Consider the following 18,759-nt stretch of genomic DNA (forward strand, 5'->3'; position numbering starts at 1 on the left):
ACTTTGGCTTTTGCTGTTAGGAGTGACCCTATAGTAGTCTTCTGCAGTATTTCTGTTCCTGCAAGCTGGGCGTGTGGTTGGGTTTATATTTTGCTGTTCCTGTAAGTGGCCAGACTGAGATGTCGTGGGCTGTTTAAGCCAGTTTGGTTTCGTTTTTGTTCGGATGTCTGGTGACATTTCCTGGATATGTCTGGAGTGCACCTCCTTTTATTTCCCCTGCTGGCAGTAGTTTTATGGTGATGTTGGTCCTTTTAGATTAGTAGTACTGAACCTATGTAGCTCGCTGTTGGAAATCGGAAGGGGGAACCCTTCTTTATTTCAAAAAAGAGAGTTCTCCCGATTTTGTTAAAAGCACCTGACCTATCAGGTTCACTTAACAGGCTCACCTGGCTGCGTAATTGCTTCCGGGTTCTGCCATATAGTCAAGGTCTCCTATCGAAGAAAAACGTCTAAAACTCTGTCTATCTTCGCCTCTTGTAAAGACTGCGTATACTGTAATATTTTGGCTGAAGGTTCAGTTACAAAGTCTGGGGGAAACCTGGCAAAGAGAATGATGCCCTATCCAACCATCCAAAAAACATGGTCCTCCTGCCTCCTGGTCAATGCTCTGAAATCATAAGAAATAAAACCTGATGTTATATATGGATGGACTGTTGAAGTCTCTGCCCCATTTGTTTCTTGGCCTTTTTGCTAGAAATTTCCTTCATTCAGCAGGCTGTTTCAAATTTTCAGGTACATCACATGTATAACTAAAGAGCAAAGATAAATAGTTGTCCAGCCAGAGATGAATGGAATAATGGTGAGCGCTTCAACCGGGGTGATGAACTCTCTCCTGGGTAAGCTGGCCACTTTGATGGGAGAGGAGTTTGCCAAGCTAAAGAACCTGAGGAAGGAGGTGAAGCACATCAGCGATGAACTGAGCAGCATGAAGGATGCTCTAGAGAGCCTTGCGGATGTGGATACGCTGGATAAACACACCGCTAGCTGGAGGGACACGGTCAGGGAGATGTCGTATGACATCGAGGATGTTATCGATGACTTCATGTGCAAAATTGGGGAGAAAAGCAAAAAAACTGGTTTTATCCAAGACACCATTCAACGCCTCAAAACTTCAAGGGGCCGCCATCAGATCGCTGGGCAGATTGGGGACATCAAGAAACTTGTGCGTGAAACAAGTGAGCGGCGTGAAAGATATAAGATTGATATCCCCAAATCGGGCAATGTGGCAGTTGACCAACGCGTTGTGGCACTCTATGAAGAATCATCTAAAGTTGTTGGTATGGATGGCCCAACCAATATGCTTGTCAATTGGCTAAAAGATGAGGAGAAGAAGTTGAAGATTGTATCAGTTATTGGTTTTGGAGGTTTGGGAAAAACAACACATGCCAATCAGGTATACCATAAGCTGGAGGGGAAATTTCAGTGTGGTGCATTTTTGCCGGTGTCTCAAAAGTCAAATATGCCAAAACTTCTGCATAGTTTATTAACCCAACTTGGGTGTGGACAATATTGTCATGACTGTGAGTTAAATGTTCTTCTCGACCAAGTCAGAGAAAATCTAAAAAACAAGAGGTACTTATTTTTACTTTGTATATTGTTGTTGTTTACATGTGCCTCTGATAGTTGGATTTCCTTAAATGATTTAATATTATGTTCTTCTATACGAGAATCAATGTTAACTTGATAACAAATATTTTTCGTCTACCTTTAACCTGTTGAAATATTTGATATCTTGTGTTAATTTACTTACCGTTGTACTGATATTCTTGCAGGTACTTGGTTATTATCGATGATCTATGGGATGTATCAGCATGGAATATTATTAAATGTGCTTTCCCAGAAAATAATCTTGGTAGTAGATTAATAGTAACTACAAGAATCAAGACTGTGGCTGGGGCATGTTGTTTCGGTCACCATGAGCACATTCTTGAAATGAAACCTCTTAGCGAAGAAGACTCAAGGAAATTGTTTTTTGGTAGGACATTTTGCTCTGAAAAAGCTTGTCCAGGTCAACTCAGAGATGTTTCAGTTGAGATTCTCAAGAAGTGTGGTGGTTTGCCACTTGCAATCATTAGCATATCCAGCCTATTGGCAAGTGATCGTTCCAACCAAAAGGAGAGGTGGAAACATGTACTGAATTCGTTGGGGTCAGTGTCAGGCACAAATCTTACCTTGGAAGCAATGAGACAGATCTTGAACCTTAGCTACAAAAATCTTCCTCACCACCTCAAGACATACTTCTTGTATCTTGGTATGTTTCTGGAGGACTCTGAAATATATAGGCACGAGTTGGTAAGCCTATGGGTTTCTGAAGGCTTTGTTAGTAAAGCACATGGACAAAATCCAAAACAGATTGCGATAAGTTATTTTAATGAGCTTGTCAACATGAGTCTTATTCAACCTGTACAGATTGACATGCATGGGTCAGTGTTAACTTGCAAAGTACACGATATGTTGTTGGATCTTATCCTGTACAAATCTGCGGAAGAGAATTTTATCACTGTAGTAGACAACCCAGAGGCCATTACAGGACAGCTTCAAAAGCCCCGTCGGATGCTCTTCAACTTGGATGGTGCAACATTGCCAAGGGACGTTAATATGTCACAAGTGCGATCATTTGCAAACTGGAGAGGCTCCACGAATATACCTTCATTGGCAGAATTCAAGTATCTTCGAGTGTTTATAGCTGACTTCAGTTCTAGTTCTGTTGATGACAACCGGAAAATCGACCTGACAGGATTGTGTAAGTTATATCAGCTGCGACATATACAGATTGAAGGCTGTGATAACTGCCAGCTACCAACGCAGATTAGAGGGCTACAAAAGTTGGAAACATTTGATATAGATGGGTCCTGTATCCCAATGGATATTTTTCACCTGCCGTGTTTGTTGCCTGAGGGCATCGGTAAAATGAAATATCTACAGCGTCTGAGATGGTTTGACACGCTGCACACCTCAATCGACAGTATCAAGGGCCTAGGAGAGCTCACCAATCTGAGACTTCTGTACCTCAGAACCGGTTTTTCTGAAGATGTGGACATGGATGTTCTAAACTCTTCTTTGGGGAAACTTTGTAACCTCGACTCCCTGAATGTATTTTCACCTGATTCTTGGATACCTGAGGCACTAACCTTGTCGCCTCCTCCCCCCAACCTCATGGGACTCTCCATGATGCGAATATCCCGGGTCCCAAACTGGATTGGGGAACTCCATAACCTCCAGAGCTTGCATATCACTGTTGATAAGCTAGACAAGGATGATGTTGGTATTCTCGCGGAGTTACCCGCCCTCATGGACCTAGAATTAACGTTCAATAGAGCCCTGGAAGAAATAATTGTCATCTATGGGACATCATTCGCAATCCTGAAGCGGTTTGTTGTCTACTGGACTGTCATGCCACAACTGACCTTCCAAGCCGGAGCAATGCCTAAGCTCCAGAGCCTCTCTCTACCTTTGAACGCCAGGGGGTGGAAGCAGGACGAGAGCACCACACCTACAGGCATCGAGCACTTGTTAGCACTTGAAAGAATCTCTGTGGGGATTGGGAGTGAGACTGAATCTGAACAGAGAAGCGCAGAGTCAGCCATTAGGAGCGCTATCAACATGCATCCTGGCCATGCTCACATTAAAATCGATATCCAATGTTACTAACAAACAGCATGGAGGTTTTGGTGGTAATTCATGGTACGTTCAAATTTCCACCTCAAATCTCCTGTCTCTAGTCTGTCTGTTAGTTTCCAAACTTCTAGTTTGGTCTGTAGCTCACCATAATACTGCACCTTTCTTTTTGTTGTAGCAAGACTTCCGTAGATCTATGCAGATTCAAAAATTGGAGATGCTTCATTTAAATCGACAATGCACATCTCTACCAACATTTTTTCCAACATTTGATTAGTTATAGTTTCTCTTATTAACGAGCGGTAGGCAAGTCTTTGCAAATGTCTAGGTCTGAGTGTGCACAATAAAATTTGAGTTGCATATAGCTTGAAGTAAAGCAGTCCTATATGTTAGCACTGTTTGATTAACTCGGCAACACATGAGTAATTTTGAGAGTTCAACCATTCTCGTAGAGACACCGATTTTCAGGGAAGTCGATTCTTTTCTATGGAGCAACAAGATGAGGCACGGCAAGGAACATTGAGGTGTCTCCAACATTTATGTCGTATTGCAGCGGACGGAGATGGATTACTGCATTTTCTCCCAGTCGGGAATATCGAGCTATCACTTTGCTTTGTTCTGCTAGATATCTCGACAAACTGTTTCTCCTTCGTCTCCAAGATTATGCACGATTACACTTTGCTTGGGTTCTCCTCTAATTATGCAATATTATCTCGATCATATGTTCTTGTTATTGTTGTATGTGTAAGTTTGCTTCTTGCATCAAACGTATTCAACTGAACATTTATTCCTTGCACTGTTTGCATTTCTGAAAAGGACAGTTTATATGTTGTATTTCGTGGCAATGATTCTTATGGAATATCGTGTTGGATCACTGATTGGTTTCTATATACGGAAGGCATACTAAATAATTTCAACAATTTCGTTTGGACATGGACATGGATGCTGTGTAGACACTAGACAGAGCACGGATGTTTCCTACAGGGAGCAGTAGCAGAGCATGCAGGGGAAAGTTTCTGAATATGTTGTGTCGACGGACGCAACCAACCTGAATAATGGATGCAGTAGCGGATTGTATGATGGCTTAATGAGATAAATGGACGGCTGCCGCCTGCGGTGCCGGAAGCCGGTTCCACGCGCGGCGGCCGCCGCCTACGATGACCTTCGCCGGAGCTTCTCAGTGTCAGTATGGGCCATCCACCTCCGCTGTCGGTTGATGAGCAGCAAAATGGATCGAACAATGGGAATGGAGACGGTGTTGGGACGGTCCATCATGGCATGGCATCGTCGCTACGGCGATGAAGATGGACCTTCCTGACATCGCCGCCGTAGCGGACTCCGCGCGCTCGGCTGTCAGCTGTTGAAACTCCGGCGCACCATCGCCCCAATAGTCATTTCGCCGCTAGATGGAGTTCTTCCAGCCAGATCCATTTTGTGTTGATTTCCCCTCTCAATTTGTATCATTTTTCTGCCCTCAAAAAATAAATTTTGTATACCATCTTTCTTGCCATGCTTTGTGGTGAGTGGTGGCCCGCGAGCAAAGGGTGAAGTAGCCACGGAGGAGATGTCCAAACAAATTCATATACGTCTCGGGGCATGTAAGACTGATAGGTGGACCAATCCTGTCAGAACGGAAAAGCCATTTTTTTTAAAACAACAGGTAAAAAGCCTTGCATTTCAATGTGATGATAGAAAGAAAAGTTCATACAGACCCTAAAAAGGGTGACATCCATATATTACATTACAGAAACCCAAGTCCCTACTGATACTGTAAACGCCGGGATCAGAGCTGCCAAACGCATGGCCTTCATTTGGATCATGCCAAGTAGACAAGCTAAGATGAAATATCAGTATTATTCTCCACCGACAACTTTAGAGGTACAAAACCAATTTACTTGTAATTTAATCCCACCCTGACAAATGGAGGTTGGGTGAGAGATTTTTATTGGAGATGTGGGTGAGATTTTTCTTTTCACTTGCAAAAGGAAAAGCCAAGTATAAAATGGTAACACTACGAAAGGAGAAAGTTTTCACCTCGGAAGTCGGAACATACCACCTCCCAGCCCAGGTTTACTAATCCTCCTTGTATTTTGCATCATATTTTGACCATAACATTAACTAATAAATTATAAATTATATGTAGCAAAAATAATATCACTGCAAACTACATTCAAATAGGAACCCAACAATATAATTTTGGATAACATGTACTCTGTCCGGTCCTTTTTTTGTCCAAAATCAAATTATCTCTACTTTGAACAAACATATAGAAAAAATAATAAAAAATCACAATGCCAAATCAATATTGTTAGATTCGTTATGAACTGTAGTTTCATAGTATACATATTTGGTATTGTAGATGTTGATATTTTTTAATATAAATTTGGTCATACTATACAATGTTTGACTAGAGAAAAATATATAATACATGGAGTAATAAGGACCGGAGGGAGTATTAACATTTTGCTAGTCCACTATAGAGGTAGCGCTCGTCCGGTCCTGGCGACAACGATATGACGTGCATGTTATTGCCATCTAGTTTGCATGCGTTCCAAACCACGTGAAGATCTTTGCATGGCTCGTGTTTCATGGACGTCTCAACTCCAAAAGCAATTCCGCAAGCGCATCATCTCGGACTCACTCAGCCCACGATGTGGGTTTGACGGCAAAACCAGTTCGCACATCTTCATTGACTGCCCGCATGCACAGCGGATAGGGCAACGGATCGGACTCTCACCCCCCAGCTCCATCGATGACCTTTGGGACTGTCGTCTCCCTAGCCGGGTGGATGCGCTAATCTGGCACTCCATCCTCCTCATCATCTTGTGGAAGATATAGGACTCCAGAAACGCTACGACTTTCAAGCAACAGAACCATCACAACATCTTCACCCTTAAGCGAATCATCGACAACCTCATTCTTTGGGTCCACCGGATAAAGAAACCAGTGCACAAACCTAAAATACGAGAGGGACTAACAAACCCGAACAGAGGTAGTAGTTGCAGCGTGTACCTCCGTACCCGCACACAAGGTTTTGGGTTCTGGTGGAAAAAAAAATTAGTTAACGGGCGGCAACCACAAATCCCAGTACCCCACAAGAAATCACCTTACATAGAAAAAAATTCCAAAAGTTTTGAATTTGAAAGAATTCAGACTGAATTTTAGATGAATTTTAATCAGATTCAAAATTCATTCAAAAGAAAAATTGTTCGGTATTTTTCGCTACCATGATAACTAAAATCTCGATGCCCCATAAGACATTTTTTCAGGGGACCAAAATCTTGCTCGCACGTTGCCGGCCGACGCGAAACTATGCTGGGTCCTATGCTTGAACAGTATGTATGTATGCCAGGTGGGATGCACCCACACATACCAACTCACGGAGAACAAAATTAAACAAGCATTGTATCCTTGCATCAATCAGCATGGAGATGACTCAGGGACAACGGCCATCAAGCAAACGCCAAATTAACCCAAGACAAGATGTCGACACCCACCCTTGGTATGTGTGCCACCGGCCGATGACCACATCATGTCCTCATCCGGGCCCTCCACACACACACAGCCAACCGTCCGTTCAGTACCATGTACTCCTAGTAATAGAAGTATTACATAAGGGGCTGGTCAAACAATTTCTAAACAGACTGGTACTGTACTTAATTTTACACAACTAAAACGTTCAGAGAACACGATGAGTTCGCTGTCCAACAATGGGCTTCTTACCGTTTCTTTGACTTCACCCACGTATAGACCGCTTCTCTCTTTTCTTGTATATATAAACCCATTCCCACAATATTGTATACTAGCATGGCTATACAATGGCGTATCCAGCTCGATGGATCAGGGTGGTCCAACTATAGAAATATTCACACACATTTATTTATTTATTTAATTATTAAAAATGTATTTATTTTCAACGACATATATAGGCTTGCAATACCCCATCCAACCCTTATGCTTAATTTCACCTTAAACATGTACAAGCATTTTGTGTTACTCTAGAATTAGTATGGCTGTGTCGAAGCGAAAAAATTATTCACCAGCCTATTAAGATCCTCTTTTGATTCACATGATTTGTTAAACACAATGGCAAGAAAAAGTCCAGGACTATGGTATGACAAATACTCTTTTATGCTAATTTCTGCAGGTTACATAAAAAATATGATCTGCAAGTTACAGGAATTAGTATACAGAGTATTTGACACACCACAAGGAAACAAAGATACTATATTTGCAAAATGTTTGAGTGAATGGAAATTTTCTGAAATAGTGTCAAATAAATCCTTAGAAAAAATTATAAGCGATTAAAATGACCTACACATGGAGAATTACTAAGAATTCATACGCTCTAAATTCTATAAAAGTCATTTGAATAAGAAAGCCATAAACTTTTGTCATGCATGGTCATTGAACATGATTGATTGAGAACATCAAGTGTCAAAGACGGTGCAAAGCACATGGGAATGAGCACATCGTGTTACAGTCACCTCGGCAGGTTGGCAAAGGTGATAAAAGCTATGCCCCATGTGAGTGACTGACCTTGCCGTCCTCATTAAGACTTTTTAATTAATATTTTTATAAATTTTTAAATTAATTTTGAGGACAAGATGTTAAGAACCTGGGAGGTAGTAATGAAATTAATAAAAAAAATTGGATTCCTTGATAAAATAGATATAAGATTTTCCATTTTTGATGCTATATTATATTTAATTCAAAGGATATTTGTGCGAATTTTGGAGGACTAAAACACTTGGAATTCGATAATTGAACTTTTAATTTCACGTTTTTTATCATTTTGCCACTAATTATGTCACACTACTCGGTTTTTCCATTAGAAGTTTCTAGTACTCAAAATCATCCTTCCGTTAAGTGTGTGCTAGAAAATGCCACTTGGCACAAATACCGTCTTGTCAAAGGCCATTGACCGAGGTTAAATGATGTAAACCGACAAACCCTTATAATTGGGTGCAAATTCAGTCTAGTAAGCTTCTAGTGCACATGAATTTAGGAAGTCTATGGTTCTTCCTGCCACCGTCTTCTGAAAAAACATGCATTACAAATCATTCCATTGGAGATTAAATTTTTAGTTTTTGTTGTGTTACATACAGTTGAATCGTTCAGTCGATACTATGCACAGTCATGATTTGTTTTGTGAATAGTATTTTTTGTCTATACTAACAATGACAAGATCTTCTCGCAAAAAAAATGACAACAAATGTGCCCATTTGTTGAGAGAGGAATAGTAATGTGCAAGTAGGCCATGGATGCACCACGGCGTGCATATAGAGATTCTCTAAACATACAACCATGATGTGGCCATTGAGTAACTGAAATGACGACATGCACACATGGTAGGATCTGATATACAGTACCTAGCTCTTTTGTCAATAGATCATGGTACTATGCCTAGTTATAATAATCGAGTGCAACTGCGCAAGCTTACGGATGTCCACATTTGATGAGATGCCACAAATTGGTGTTAATTAATTAAGCAATTCAGCCAAAAAATAATAAAGAAATCCATTCTGTCAAAAATTAATAATCAGCCAGTCCTTTCTCTGTAATCGAAACTACTCCCTCCTTTTCCAAGACATGCACATATTCCAATATCTAAATTTACCTAACAATTAGACATGCAAATGTGAAAAATATATGTGAAACACAAATGGCATCAGTGAAAAATACTTATGAATATTAATCCAAAGATCATATCATTTTTGTGTCACTTGACTACTTTTCTAGTTAAATTGTTGGTAAAACATAATTTTCTGTTGCCGTGTACGCCTTGCATTTTTAGATGACGGAGTAGCCACAACTACAAGTCGTACTACCTAAATGTTCTGGAAAGAAAGAGAGAAATTGAAAACAAAACTTTGTCCTGTTTTCATGCATTCCTCTCCTTGCCCCAACACGCTTACTGTGTGATTAACTATTTTTTGGACAATGAAAACATTAACTAATTTCATTGTTTAAGGTTTACAAATAGTAAGTTGGTAAAAATTCATGGATCTACATAACCTGCATCGATCCATCAGACGGCCATCGGCATCACATACGCTAGCTACCAAATCTTTATTGGAAGGTAGATGACAAAAGCAACCTCTACCTGCCGTCTAAAACACACGCCGCAAGCTAGCTAGTTCGATCGAACACACAACGCCAGGCTTCCAAAGAAAACTAACTAGCTAGAGAGAAGCTAGGTCGTCGGCACCGGCGAGGGTCGATCTCACATTTGACGCCGGCTGGCTGGCCGGCCGACCGATGTCGTCCATGGACTGCGCGATCCATGTGGTGCTGGGGGTGGTCATGCGGAGGAGCATCTGCCGGCTGCACGAAGTCGTCGCCATGGCCGTGGAGCTCGGCACGGCGCTGCTCGTGGCCGTGCGGTTCTCCGGCATGGCCTTCCGCCGCACGAGAGCCCCGACTCAGGTGGTCTCGGGGTCGACTCACTATTACTACTACGCCCCCGTGGCGGCCTCCATGGTTGGCATGTCCAGGCTCGACAGGCACTAGTCACCGGTGAGCTACACCCCTCTGGATTCGATGTCTAATCAATCGTGTTTTCTTTATTTTGTGAGTAATAATGAAATTCAGTGCTTGATTAGCTACATACACACACGTGCACTGTATATTAAGCAATATATGTGTTCATCATGATATCGACATAGTAATTGATCACTCTCGCATGCATTTGAGAGCAATATGGTGGTGATTAATTGGATCTTTGTCAGGTGCCCACTTTTGTGATGACTCAGGGGTCCATTTGTGTTTCTTTCTTTGCTTGCTAGCTCATTTTTGTTTTGAGGATTCATGATTCACTATTATGTAATTAAGTGTAAATGGTAACTAAGCCTATAATCCTCCAGTAGTTTATAGAATACATATAGCAGATATGAGATATCAGAAGCAGAATCGAGAGAGAACAGACAAGAATTAGTTACTCTGAAATCTGGATACAGCAATAGAGTGCATCCAATATAGGTGGATCTTCTTCCTTGCTAATGTCCATGTTTTATCGTTCGGGTTTTTATTAATCGCTGGTTATGCATGTGATGTATTATCAATTTGCGGATATTGCTCGTAGTCCAACTAATTTTGTTCACTGAGAATTAATTACCGGATTCTTTGTGTGTTGTTTCTGTATATTGTTCACGGTACGTGTGATTTCTGAAATGTTTGATCTACTAGCTTGTAATCAAAGATAATAATGCACTAGTTTGTTGTAAGAAAATTGTACATAAAGCGTCACAATTTTTGTTACTTGATTCAGTAATCATACCACTTAGGATTGTAAAAATTCATGAATTTCTTATACTACATCTCTCTAAGGCGAGGCTTCCAAAACTAGGTCATTTAATTGGTTTCTCTAAGTTGTATCAAAGTACCTTGTTTTTTTAGATTTGTTTCATTAATTACCTGATGTGCCATGTAATCTATTCGGAACAGCTCGTGGTGCGTTGGTTGTGAAATAACAAACTGTTCGACTTTATTTTTTTTTGCACCTTGAACTATCTTGTTGGATGAACTTTGTTGTTGGCCGTTGGTTTATAATCTAAAGCGCGGGGAGGGGGAGGGGGGCTTTCTCGTCATCGCTATATTGAGTGTTCAGAAAAGCACACTCAACTTATATCTTTTGGTCTATGCATATATGGTAATTGCGCTGACCAGAATATTCAATGTGCTCCTCCATCAATTTGATCAGGGTGGCGTGACAGATACACACTTGCTGCCTTACAACTTGACTATATATTGTTGGATAGCTATGTTTATTTTTGTACGTTATATATAAGGTGACAATAAGAATATGATTTCTCCTCTAACCCTCTTGCTCTTATCCTTCACTGAGGCTACTCATTTCTTAGTCTAATAAGCCATTTTAGACCGTGCGCAGGGGGGGGGGGGGGGATGATTCAACAAAATAGTTTTGTGACACCAATTTTATACTTGGTATTGACAGGTGAGTGCTATATACTAGAAGAATTTAGCCGTTTTACTGTCTTTCCCTTATTTGGCTGCTTGCACGGAATAATCCTGGCAGGTGCTGGAGATCATATTTGGTTGCCAAAAGCAAAAGAACTAACTGGGCCGGGTTGGCCATATGCAAAGGCACATTTGAGTTGCACAGGTGTGTGTGTGATCAAGTGATTGGGTTACTCATCCAAAATTTTATCATTCTCTCTGTAGTTTAATTAAGACTTCTTACAAGTATTACATGTGCGCTAATTAATTCAGACTTCTTACAAGTATTACTTATATTATTTCCTATCTAATGTATCGTTTATTCTTAAACATAAACAACATGACAATAAGAAAAACCAAATGTATCCAAGATTGTTCTAGAGGAGTAGCGCACAAAGAACACAACTAGGAGACCCATGGCGGGCCCCATGTATAAGGTTGGCACGATCCAGTGGGCTACTCCATTAGGTCACATCTGCAACTATACAATATGTGACCATGTTAACAAAATGAGTTTAGCCCTAAAAAAGGAGTTGGGCAATCATGTTGCAAATATGCTTTCAACATGAAGTGAAAATTGAGTACAACATGATGGTCATGATATAGGATTAGGACATAATCGCCTGTATAACCCGGTGGGCGGGGCTTGTGTACACTAGAGTAGGCAGCCATTATGTTTAGTATACTCATCATGAGCACATTTAGATCAAGAGATAGCAACTACAACATAAGGGAGCTTTAGATTGAAAATGGAAAAAAAAACTTGTGTCATCGGTGGGATATCGGGCTACTTGAATGTACTTAAAAAATGCTCCCTTCTAACAGCTAGATATAAAACATGACTTCTGGCAAGCACGTGCATATATATGGGACCGACATATTGGGGGAGAGGCAAGTTACAAAAGTTACAAGAAAATCTATGTCTGGGAGCAAGTTTCTTGTATTGGGCTGAAGGAAGTGCACATGGGACCCATGCTTGAGGGAGAGATCGATAATTTAACCGACCAGTTCCAAAGCTTACGAAATAAATCTAGTTAGAGAGGATGAGAGATTTGTAATTATTACCACAAAATTCATGCTTTGTATAATATGTCAACATTGAATGCAATTATAATGGCCTAGGCGGGAATGTTAACTCTGATTGGACGGCTAGACCCGTCCTAAGTAAAAATTCGGACAACTCTGAAGGCTGATAACATGAGAGGTCCCCTAGGGAGCTTAATTTGATGTATATGTTCATCTACACCGACGAGCTATGAGTGAGCTCCCTACTACACCTCTCCATTTCCACCAATGCCAGATCATATGACAATAAGAGCACATGAAACTTCCACACTTGCGATTGCCAGGTACGTGATTGGCTATATATCTTGTTAAAAGTACTGCATTGCGTCCATTGTTCTTTATCAACAGTTCCATGGTTGTGAGGAACCTATGACTACTAGAGCACATGAACTATCCTGCTCCTGCCATTGCGGTTGGTTTTTTTAGTTCATGGTTTTGTTGCATGGTGGCCAGAGTTCATTATTAGCATTTCCACCATTCAGATTGTTAGTTCTTTGATGAGCAGGGTGCGACACTCGATTTTAGAATATTTATGAGGTTTCTATTCTTCTCTGCATGGATATTGTAAGATAGCTAACAAATTCGATGTTGTTGAATTTTGGTTTAATCAAGGTTCTTAAGTTGTGATTCTTACGGTCTATTTTTGTTTCATTCGCTTGCTGGGGTCGCTAGAGGGAATATGTCGTTGGGTAAATCTGATAATGAGAGAGGTAGGAGAAAAAGGCATGATCTAACGACGCGTTGGTGGGTGATTATACAGGTTCAGACCCCTCTTTGGAGAGGTGTTTCTTGCGTATGGATTTGTTGTTACAGAGGTTTTGAACCCGTAATTGGACGCCAGTGGTATGCTTATATAGGGTTTGCTACCCCTCGACTGCTGCTACGTTACAGGTGTGTTAAAGAGTAATAATACATGTCCGCTACTGGAGGTTATGGACGTTCTAATTGTTAGTAGAAATGTCAAGCTTCAAATCTTGGTAACGTCTTCATCAATGCTGCATACCGCTGGTCTCCTAATAAGCCGAGTGAGGTTCATCCGAATGAAAGATATATTTTTCACAATGTGAGCCAAGTGATGGAATTGTCCTCGAGGGTGTCTCATGCCAAGTGACATAAAACCCTTATGTTACTGATGATATCTTTGTCTACAAAGATAATCTCGTCACGATGTTCTCTCCAAGGAGAGGGCACACACCCTCATCAACGCCGTTGCATGATTTTTTTTCACAAATATGCAACGATTGCGTATCATTCCATTGATAGGTAGAAGAGAACAAGAGTTTCACAGGAGGAGGGGGGGTAACCGCTCACTACGTACGCAGAGAGGCATAGGGAGAGGTTACACGAGCAGAACACGGGATGCTCAGCCTGAAGAGGCTCAAGGTGGCATGAGATTAGCTATGTCTTTGGTGCCGGCTATGATTCAACAAAATAGTTTTGTGACACCAATTTTATACTTGGTATTGACAGGTGAGTGCTATATACTAGAAGAATTTAGCCGTTTTACTGTCTTTCCCTTATTTGGCTACTTGCACGGAATAATCCTGGCAGGTGCTGGAGATCATATTTGGTTGCCAAAAGCAAAAGAACTAACTGGGCCGGGTTGGCCATATGCAAAGGCACATTTGAGTTGCACGGGTGTGTGTGTGATCAAGTGATTGGGTTACTCATCCAAAATTTTATCATTCTCTCTGTAGTTTAATTAAGACTTCTTACAAGTATTACATGTGCGCTAATTAATTCAGACTTCTTACAAGTATTACTTATATTATTTCCTATCTAATGTATCGTTTATTCTTAAACATAAACAACATGACAATAAGAAAAAACAAATGTATCCAAGATTGTTCTAGAGGAGTAGTGCACAAAGAACACAACTAGGAGACCCATGGCGGGCCCCATGTATAAGGTTGGCACGATCCAGTGGGCTACTCCATTAGGTCACATCTGCAACTATACAATATGTGACCATGTTAACAAAATGAGTTTAGCCCTAAAAAAGGAGTTGGGCAATCATGTTGCAAATATGCTTTCAACATGAAGTGAAAATTGAGTACAACATGATGGTCATGATATAGGATTAGGACATAATCGCCTGTATAACCCAGTGGGCGGGGCTTGTGTACACTAGACTAGGCAGCCATTATGTTTAGTATACTCATCATGAGCACATTTAGATCAAGAGATAGCAACTACAACATAAGGGAGCTTTAGATTGAAAATGGAAAAAAAACTTGTGTCATTGGTGGGATATCGGGCTACTTGAATGTACTTAAAAAATGCTCCCTTCTAACAGCTAGATATAAAACATGACTTCTGGCAAGCACGTGCATATATATGGGACCGACATATTGGGGGAGAGGCAAGTTACAAAACTTACAAGAAAATCTATGTCTGGGAGCAAGTTTCTTGTATTGGGCTAAAGGAAGTGCACATGGGACCCATGCTTGAGGGAGAGATCGATATTTTAACCGACCAGTTCCAAAGCTTATGAAATAAATCTAGTTAGAGAGGATGAGAGATTTGTAATTATTACCACAAAATTCATGCCTTGTATAATATGTCAACATTGAATGCAATTATAATGGCCTAGGCGGGAATGTTAACTCTGATTGGACGGCTAGACCCGTCCTAAGTAAAAATTCGGACAACTCTGAAGGCTGATAACATGAGAGGTCCCCTAGGGAGCTTAATTTGATGTATATGTTCATCTACACCGACGAGCTATGAGTGAGCTCCCTACTACACCTCTCCATTTCCACCAATGCCAGATCATATGACAATAAGAGCACATGAAACTTCCACACTTGCGATTGCCAGGTACGTGATTGGCTATATATCTTATTAAAAGTACTGCATTGTTGGGGAACGTTGCAGAAAAAAAAAATTCCTACTCGTTACACCAAGATCCATCTAGGAGTTCATCTAGAAACGAGTCATCGGATGCATCTACATACCTTTGTAGATCGCGTGCGGAAGCGTTCAAAGAACGGTGATGATGTAGTCGAACACGACGTGATCCAAATCACCGATGACCAAGCGCCGAACGGACGGCACCTCCGCGTTCAACACACGTACGGGACGGGAGACGTCTCCTCCTTCTTGATCCAGCAAGGGGGAAGGAGAGGTTGATGAAGATCCAGCAGCACGACGGCGTGGTGGTGGATGCAGGGCGTCACAGTAGCAGGGCTTCGCCTATACTACGAAAGAGAGACGTAACGGGGAGAGAGGGAGGCGCCAGGGGCTGGTGTATGAAGTCCCTCCTCTCCCCCACTATATATAGGAGGGCCAAGGGGGGTGGTGCGCCAGCCTAGGAGATCCAATCTCCTAGGTGCGGCAGCCAAGGGAAGGTTTCCTTCCCCCCCAAGGCACCTAGAGGTGCCTTCCACCATTTGGACTCTTCCCTTAAGTGGAACCCTAGGCACATGGGCTTTTGGGGCTGGTGCCCTTGGCCCATCTAGGCCAAGGCGCACCCCCTACAGCCCATGTGCCCCCCCGGGACAGGTGGCCCCACCCGGTGGGCCCCCGGGACCCCTTCGGTGGTCCCGGTACAATACCGATAACCCCGAAACTTGTCCCGATGGCCGAAACAGCACTTCCTATATATAATTCTTTACCTCCGGACCATTCCGGAACTCCTCGTGACGTCCGGGATCTCATCCGGGACTCCGAACAACATTCGGGTTACTGCATATACATATCTTCACAACCCTAGCGTCACCGAACCTTAAGTGTGTAGACCCTACGGGTTCGGGAGACAAGCAGACATGACCGAGACGACTCTCCGGTCAATAACCAACAGCGGGATCTGGATACCCATGTTGGCTCCCACATGCTCCACGATGATCTCATCGGATGAACCACGATGTCGAGGATTCAATCAACCCCGTATGCAATTCCCTTTGTCAATCGATATGTTACTTGCCCGAGATTCGATCGTCGGTATCCCAATACCTCGTTCAATCTCGTTACCGGCAAGTCACTTTACTCATATCGTAATGCATGATCCCGTGACCAGACACTTGGTCACTTTGAGCTCATTATGATGATGCATTACCGAGTGGGCCCAGTGATACCTCTCCGTCATACGGAGTGACAAATCCCAGTCTTGATCCATGTCAACCCAACAGACACTTTCGGAGATGCCCGTAGTCTACCTTTATAGTCACCCAGTTACGTTGTGACGTTTGGTATACCCAAAGCACTCCTACGGTATCTGGGAGTTACACGATCTCATGGTCTAAGGAAAAGATACTTGACATTGGAAAAACTCTAGCAAACGAACTATACGATCTTGTGCTATGTTTAGGATTGGGTCTTGTCCATCACATCATTCTCCTAATGATGTGATCTCGTTATCAATGACATCCAATGTCCATAGTCAGGAAACCATGACTATCTGTTGATCAATGAGCTAGTCAACTAGAGGCTTACTAGGGACATGTTGGTGTCTGTTATTCACACATGTATCACGATTTCCGGATAACACAATTATAGCATGAATAAAGACAATTATCATGAATAAGGAAATATAATAATAATGCTTTTATTATTGCCTCTACGGCATATTTCCAACAGTCTCCCACTTGCACTAGAGTCAATAATCTAGTTACATTGTCATGAATCGAACACCCATGGAATTCTGGTGTTGATCATGTTTTGCTCTAGGGAGAGGTTTAGTCAACGGATCTGCTACATTCAGGTCCGTATGTACTTTACAAATATCTATGTCTCCATCTTGAACATTTTCACGAATAGAGTTGAAGCGACGCTTGATGTGCCTTGTCTTCTTGTGAAACCTGGGCTCCTTGGCAAGTGCAATAGCTCCAGTGTTGTCACAGAAAAGTTTGATTGGCCCCGACGCATTGGGTATGACTCCTAGGTCGGTGATGAACTCCTTCACCCATATTGCTTCATGTGCTGCCTCCGAGGCTGCCATGTACTCCGCTTCACATGTAGATCCCGCCACGACGCTTTGCTTGCAACTGCACCAGCTTACTGCCCCACCATTCAAAATATACACGTATCCGGTTTGTGACTTAGAGTCATCCAGATCTGTGTCGAAGCTAGCGTCGACGTAACCCTTTACGACGAGCTCTTCGTCACCTCCATAAACGAGAAACATTTCCTTAGTCCTTTTCAGGCACTTCAGGATATTCTTGACCGTTGTCCAGTGTTCCTTGCCAGGATTACTTTGGTACCTTCCTACCAAACTTACGGCAAGGTTTACATCAGGTCTGGTACACAGCATGGCATACATAATAGAACCTATGGCTGATGCATAGGGGATGACGCTCATCTCTTCTATATCTTCTGCCGTGGTCGGACATTGAGCTGAGCTCAATTTCATACCTTATAACACAGGCAAGAACCCCTTCTTAGATTGATCCATATTGAACTTCTTCAATATCTTATCAAGGTATGTGCTTTGTGAAAGACCTATGAGGCGTCTCGATCTATCTCTATAGATTTTGATGCCTAATATATAAGCAGCTTCTCCAAGGTCCTTCATTGAAAAACTCTTATTCAAGTAGGCCTTGATGCTGTCCAAGAGTTCTATATCATTTCCCATCAATAGTATGTCATCTACATATAATATGAGAAATGCTACAGAGCTCCCACTCACTTTCTTGTAAACGCAGGCTTCTCCATAAGTCTACGTAAACCCAAACGCTTTGATCATCTCATCAAAGCGAATGTTCCAACTCCGAGATGCTTGCACCAGCCCATAAATCGAGCGTTGGAGCTTGCACACCTTGTCAGCATTCTTAGGATCGACAAAACCTTCCAGCCGCATCATATACAATTCTTCCTTAAGGAAACCATTAAGGAATGCCGTTTTGACGTCCATTTGCCATATCTCATAATCGTAGAATGCGGCAATTGCTAACATGATTCGGACGGACTTTAGCTTCGCTACCGGTGAGAAAGTCTCATCGTAGTCAACCCCTTGAACTTGTCGATAACCCTTAGCGACAAGTCGAGCTTTATAGATGGTCACATTACCATCCGCGTCTGTCTTCTTCTTAAAGATCCATTTATTTTCTATGGCTCGCCGTTCAACGGGCAAGTCAGTCAAAGTCCATACTTCATTTTCATACATGGATCCTATCTCGG

At 41.9% G+C, this 18,759-nt stretch overlaps 2 protein-coding genes across 3 annotated transcripts; both read left to right on the forward strand.

Moving 5' to 3' along the window:
• The first annotated feature begins 734 nt into the window (after positions 1-734).
• LOC125546195 (disease resistance protein RGA5-like) lies at positions 735-4,469 on the forward strand. Its single transcript, XM_048710366.2, has 3 exons — positions 735-1,572; positions 1,773-3,684; positions 4,071-4,469. Exons 1-2 carry the CDS (start codon positions 785-787, stop codon positions 3,649-3,651), a joined length of 2,667 nt encoding a protein of 888 aa, XP_048566323.2. The 5' UTR covers positions 735-784; the 3' UTR covers positions 3,652-3,684; positions 4,071-4,469.
• A 5,206-nt stretch (positions 4,470-9,675) lies between these two features.
• LOC125529940 (uncharacterized) lies at positions 9,676-14,314 on the forward strand. Of its 2 annotated transcripts, none has more exons than XM_087514234.1 (2): positions 9,676-10,137; positions 11,657-14,314. In XM_087514234.1, exon 1 carries the CDS (start codon positions 9,880-9,882, stop codon positions 10,129-10,131), a length of 252 nt encoding a protein of 83 aa, XP_087370360.1. In that variant the 5' UTR covers positions 9,676-9,879; the 3' UTR covers positions 10,132-10,137; positions 11,657-14,314. The 2 variants fall into 2 exon arrangements, with proteins under 2 accessions (XP_087370360.1, XP_087370359.1); XM_087514233.1 differs by lacking the exon at positions 11,657-14,314 and adding an exon at positions 10,350-11,499.
• Positions 14,315-18,759: the final 4,445 nt, after the last annotated feature.

This window comes from Triticum urartu, chromosome 3A (assembly GCF_056163025.1).
Source record: "Triticum urartu cultivar PI428250 chromosome 3A, HENAU_Tu73, whole genome shotgun sequence".
Lineage (NCBI taxonomy): Eukaryota > Viridiplantae > Streptophyta > Magnoliopsida > Poales > Poaceae > Triticum > Triticum urartu.

Coding starts and splice junctions, on each gene's coding strand:
- LOC125546195 (XM_048710366.2), top strand. CDS start 785: ATGAATGGAATAATGGTGAGCGCTTCAACCGGGGTGATGAACTCTCTC. Junction 1,573..1,772: donor GAAAATCTAAAAAACAAGAG/GTACTTATTTTT, acceptor ATATTCTTGCAG/GTACTTGGTTATTATCGATG.
- LOC125529940 (XM_087514234.1), top strand. CDS start 9,880: ATGTCGTCCATGGACTGCGCGATCCATGTGGTGCTGGGGGTGGTCATG.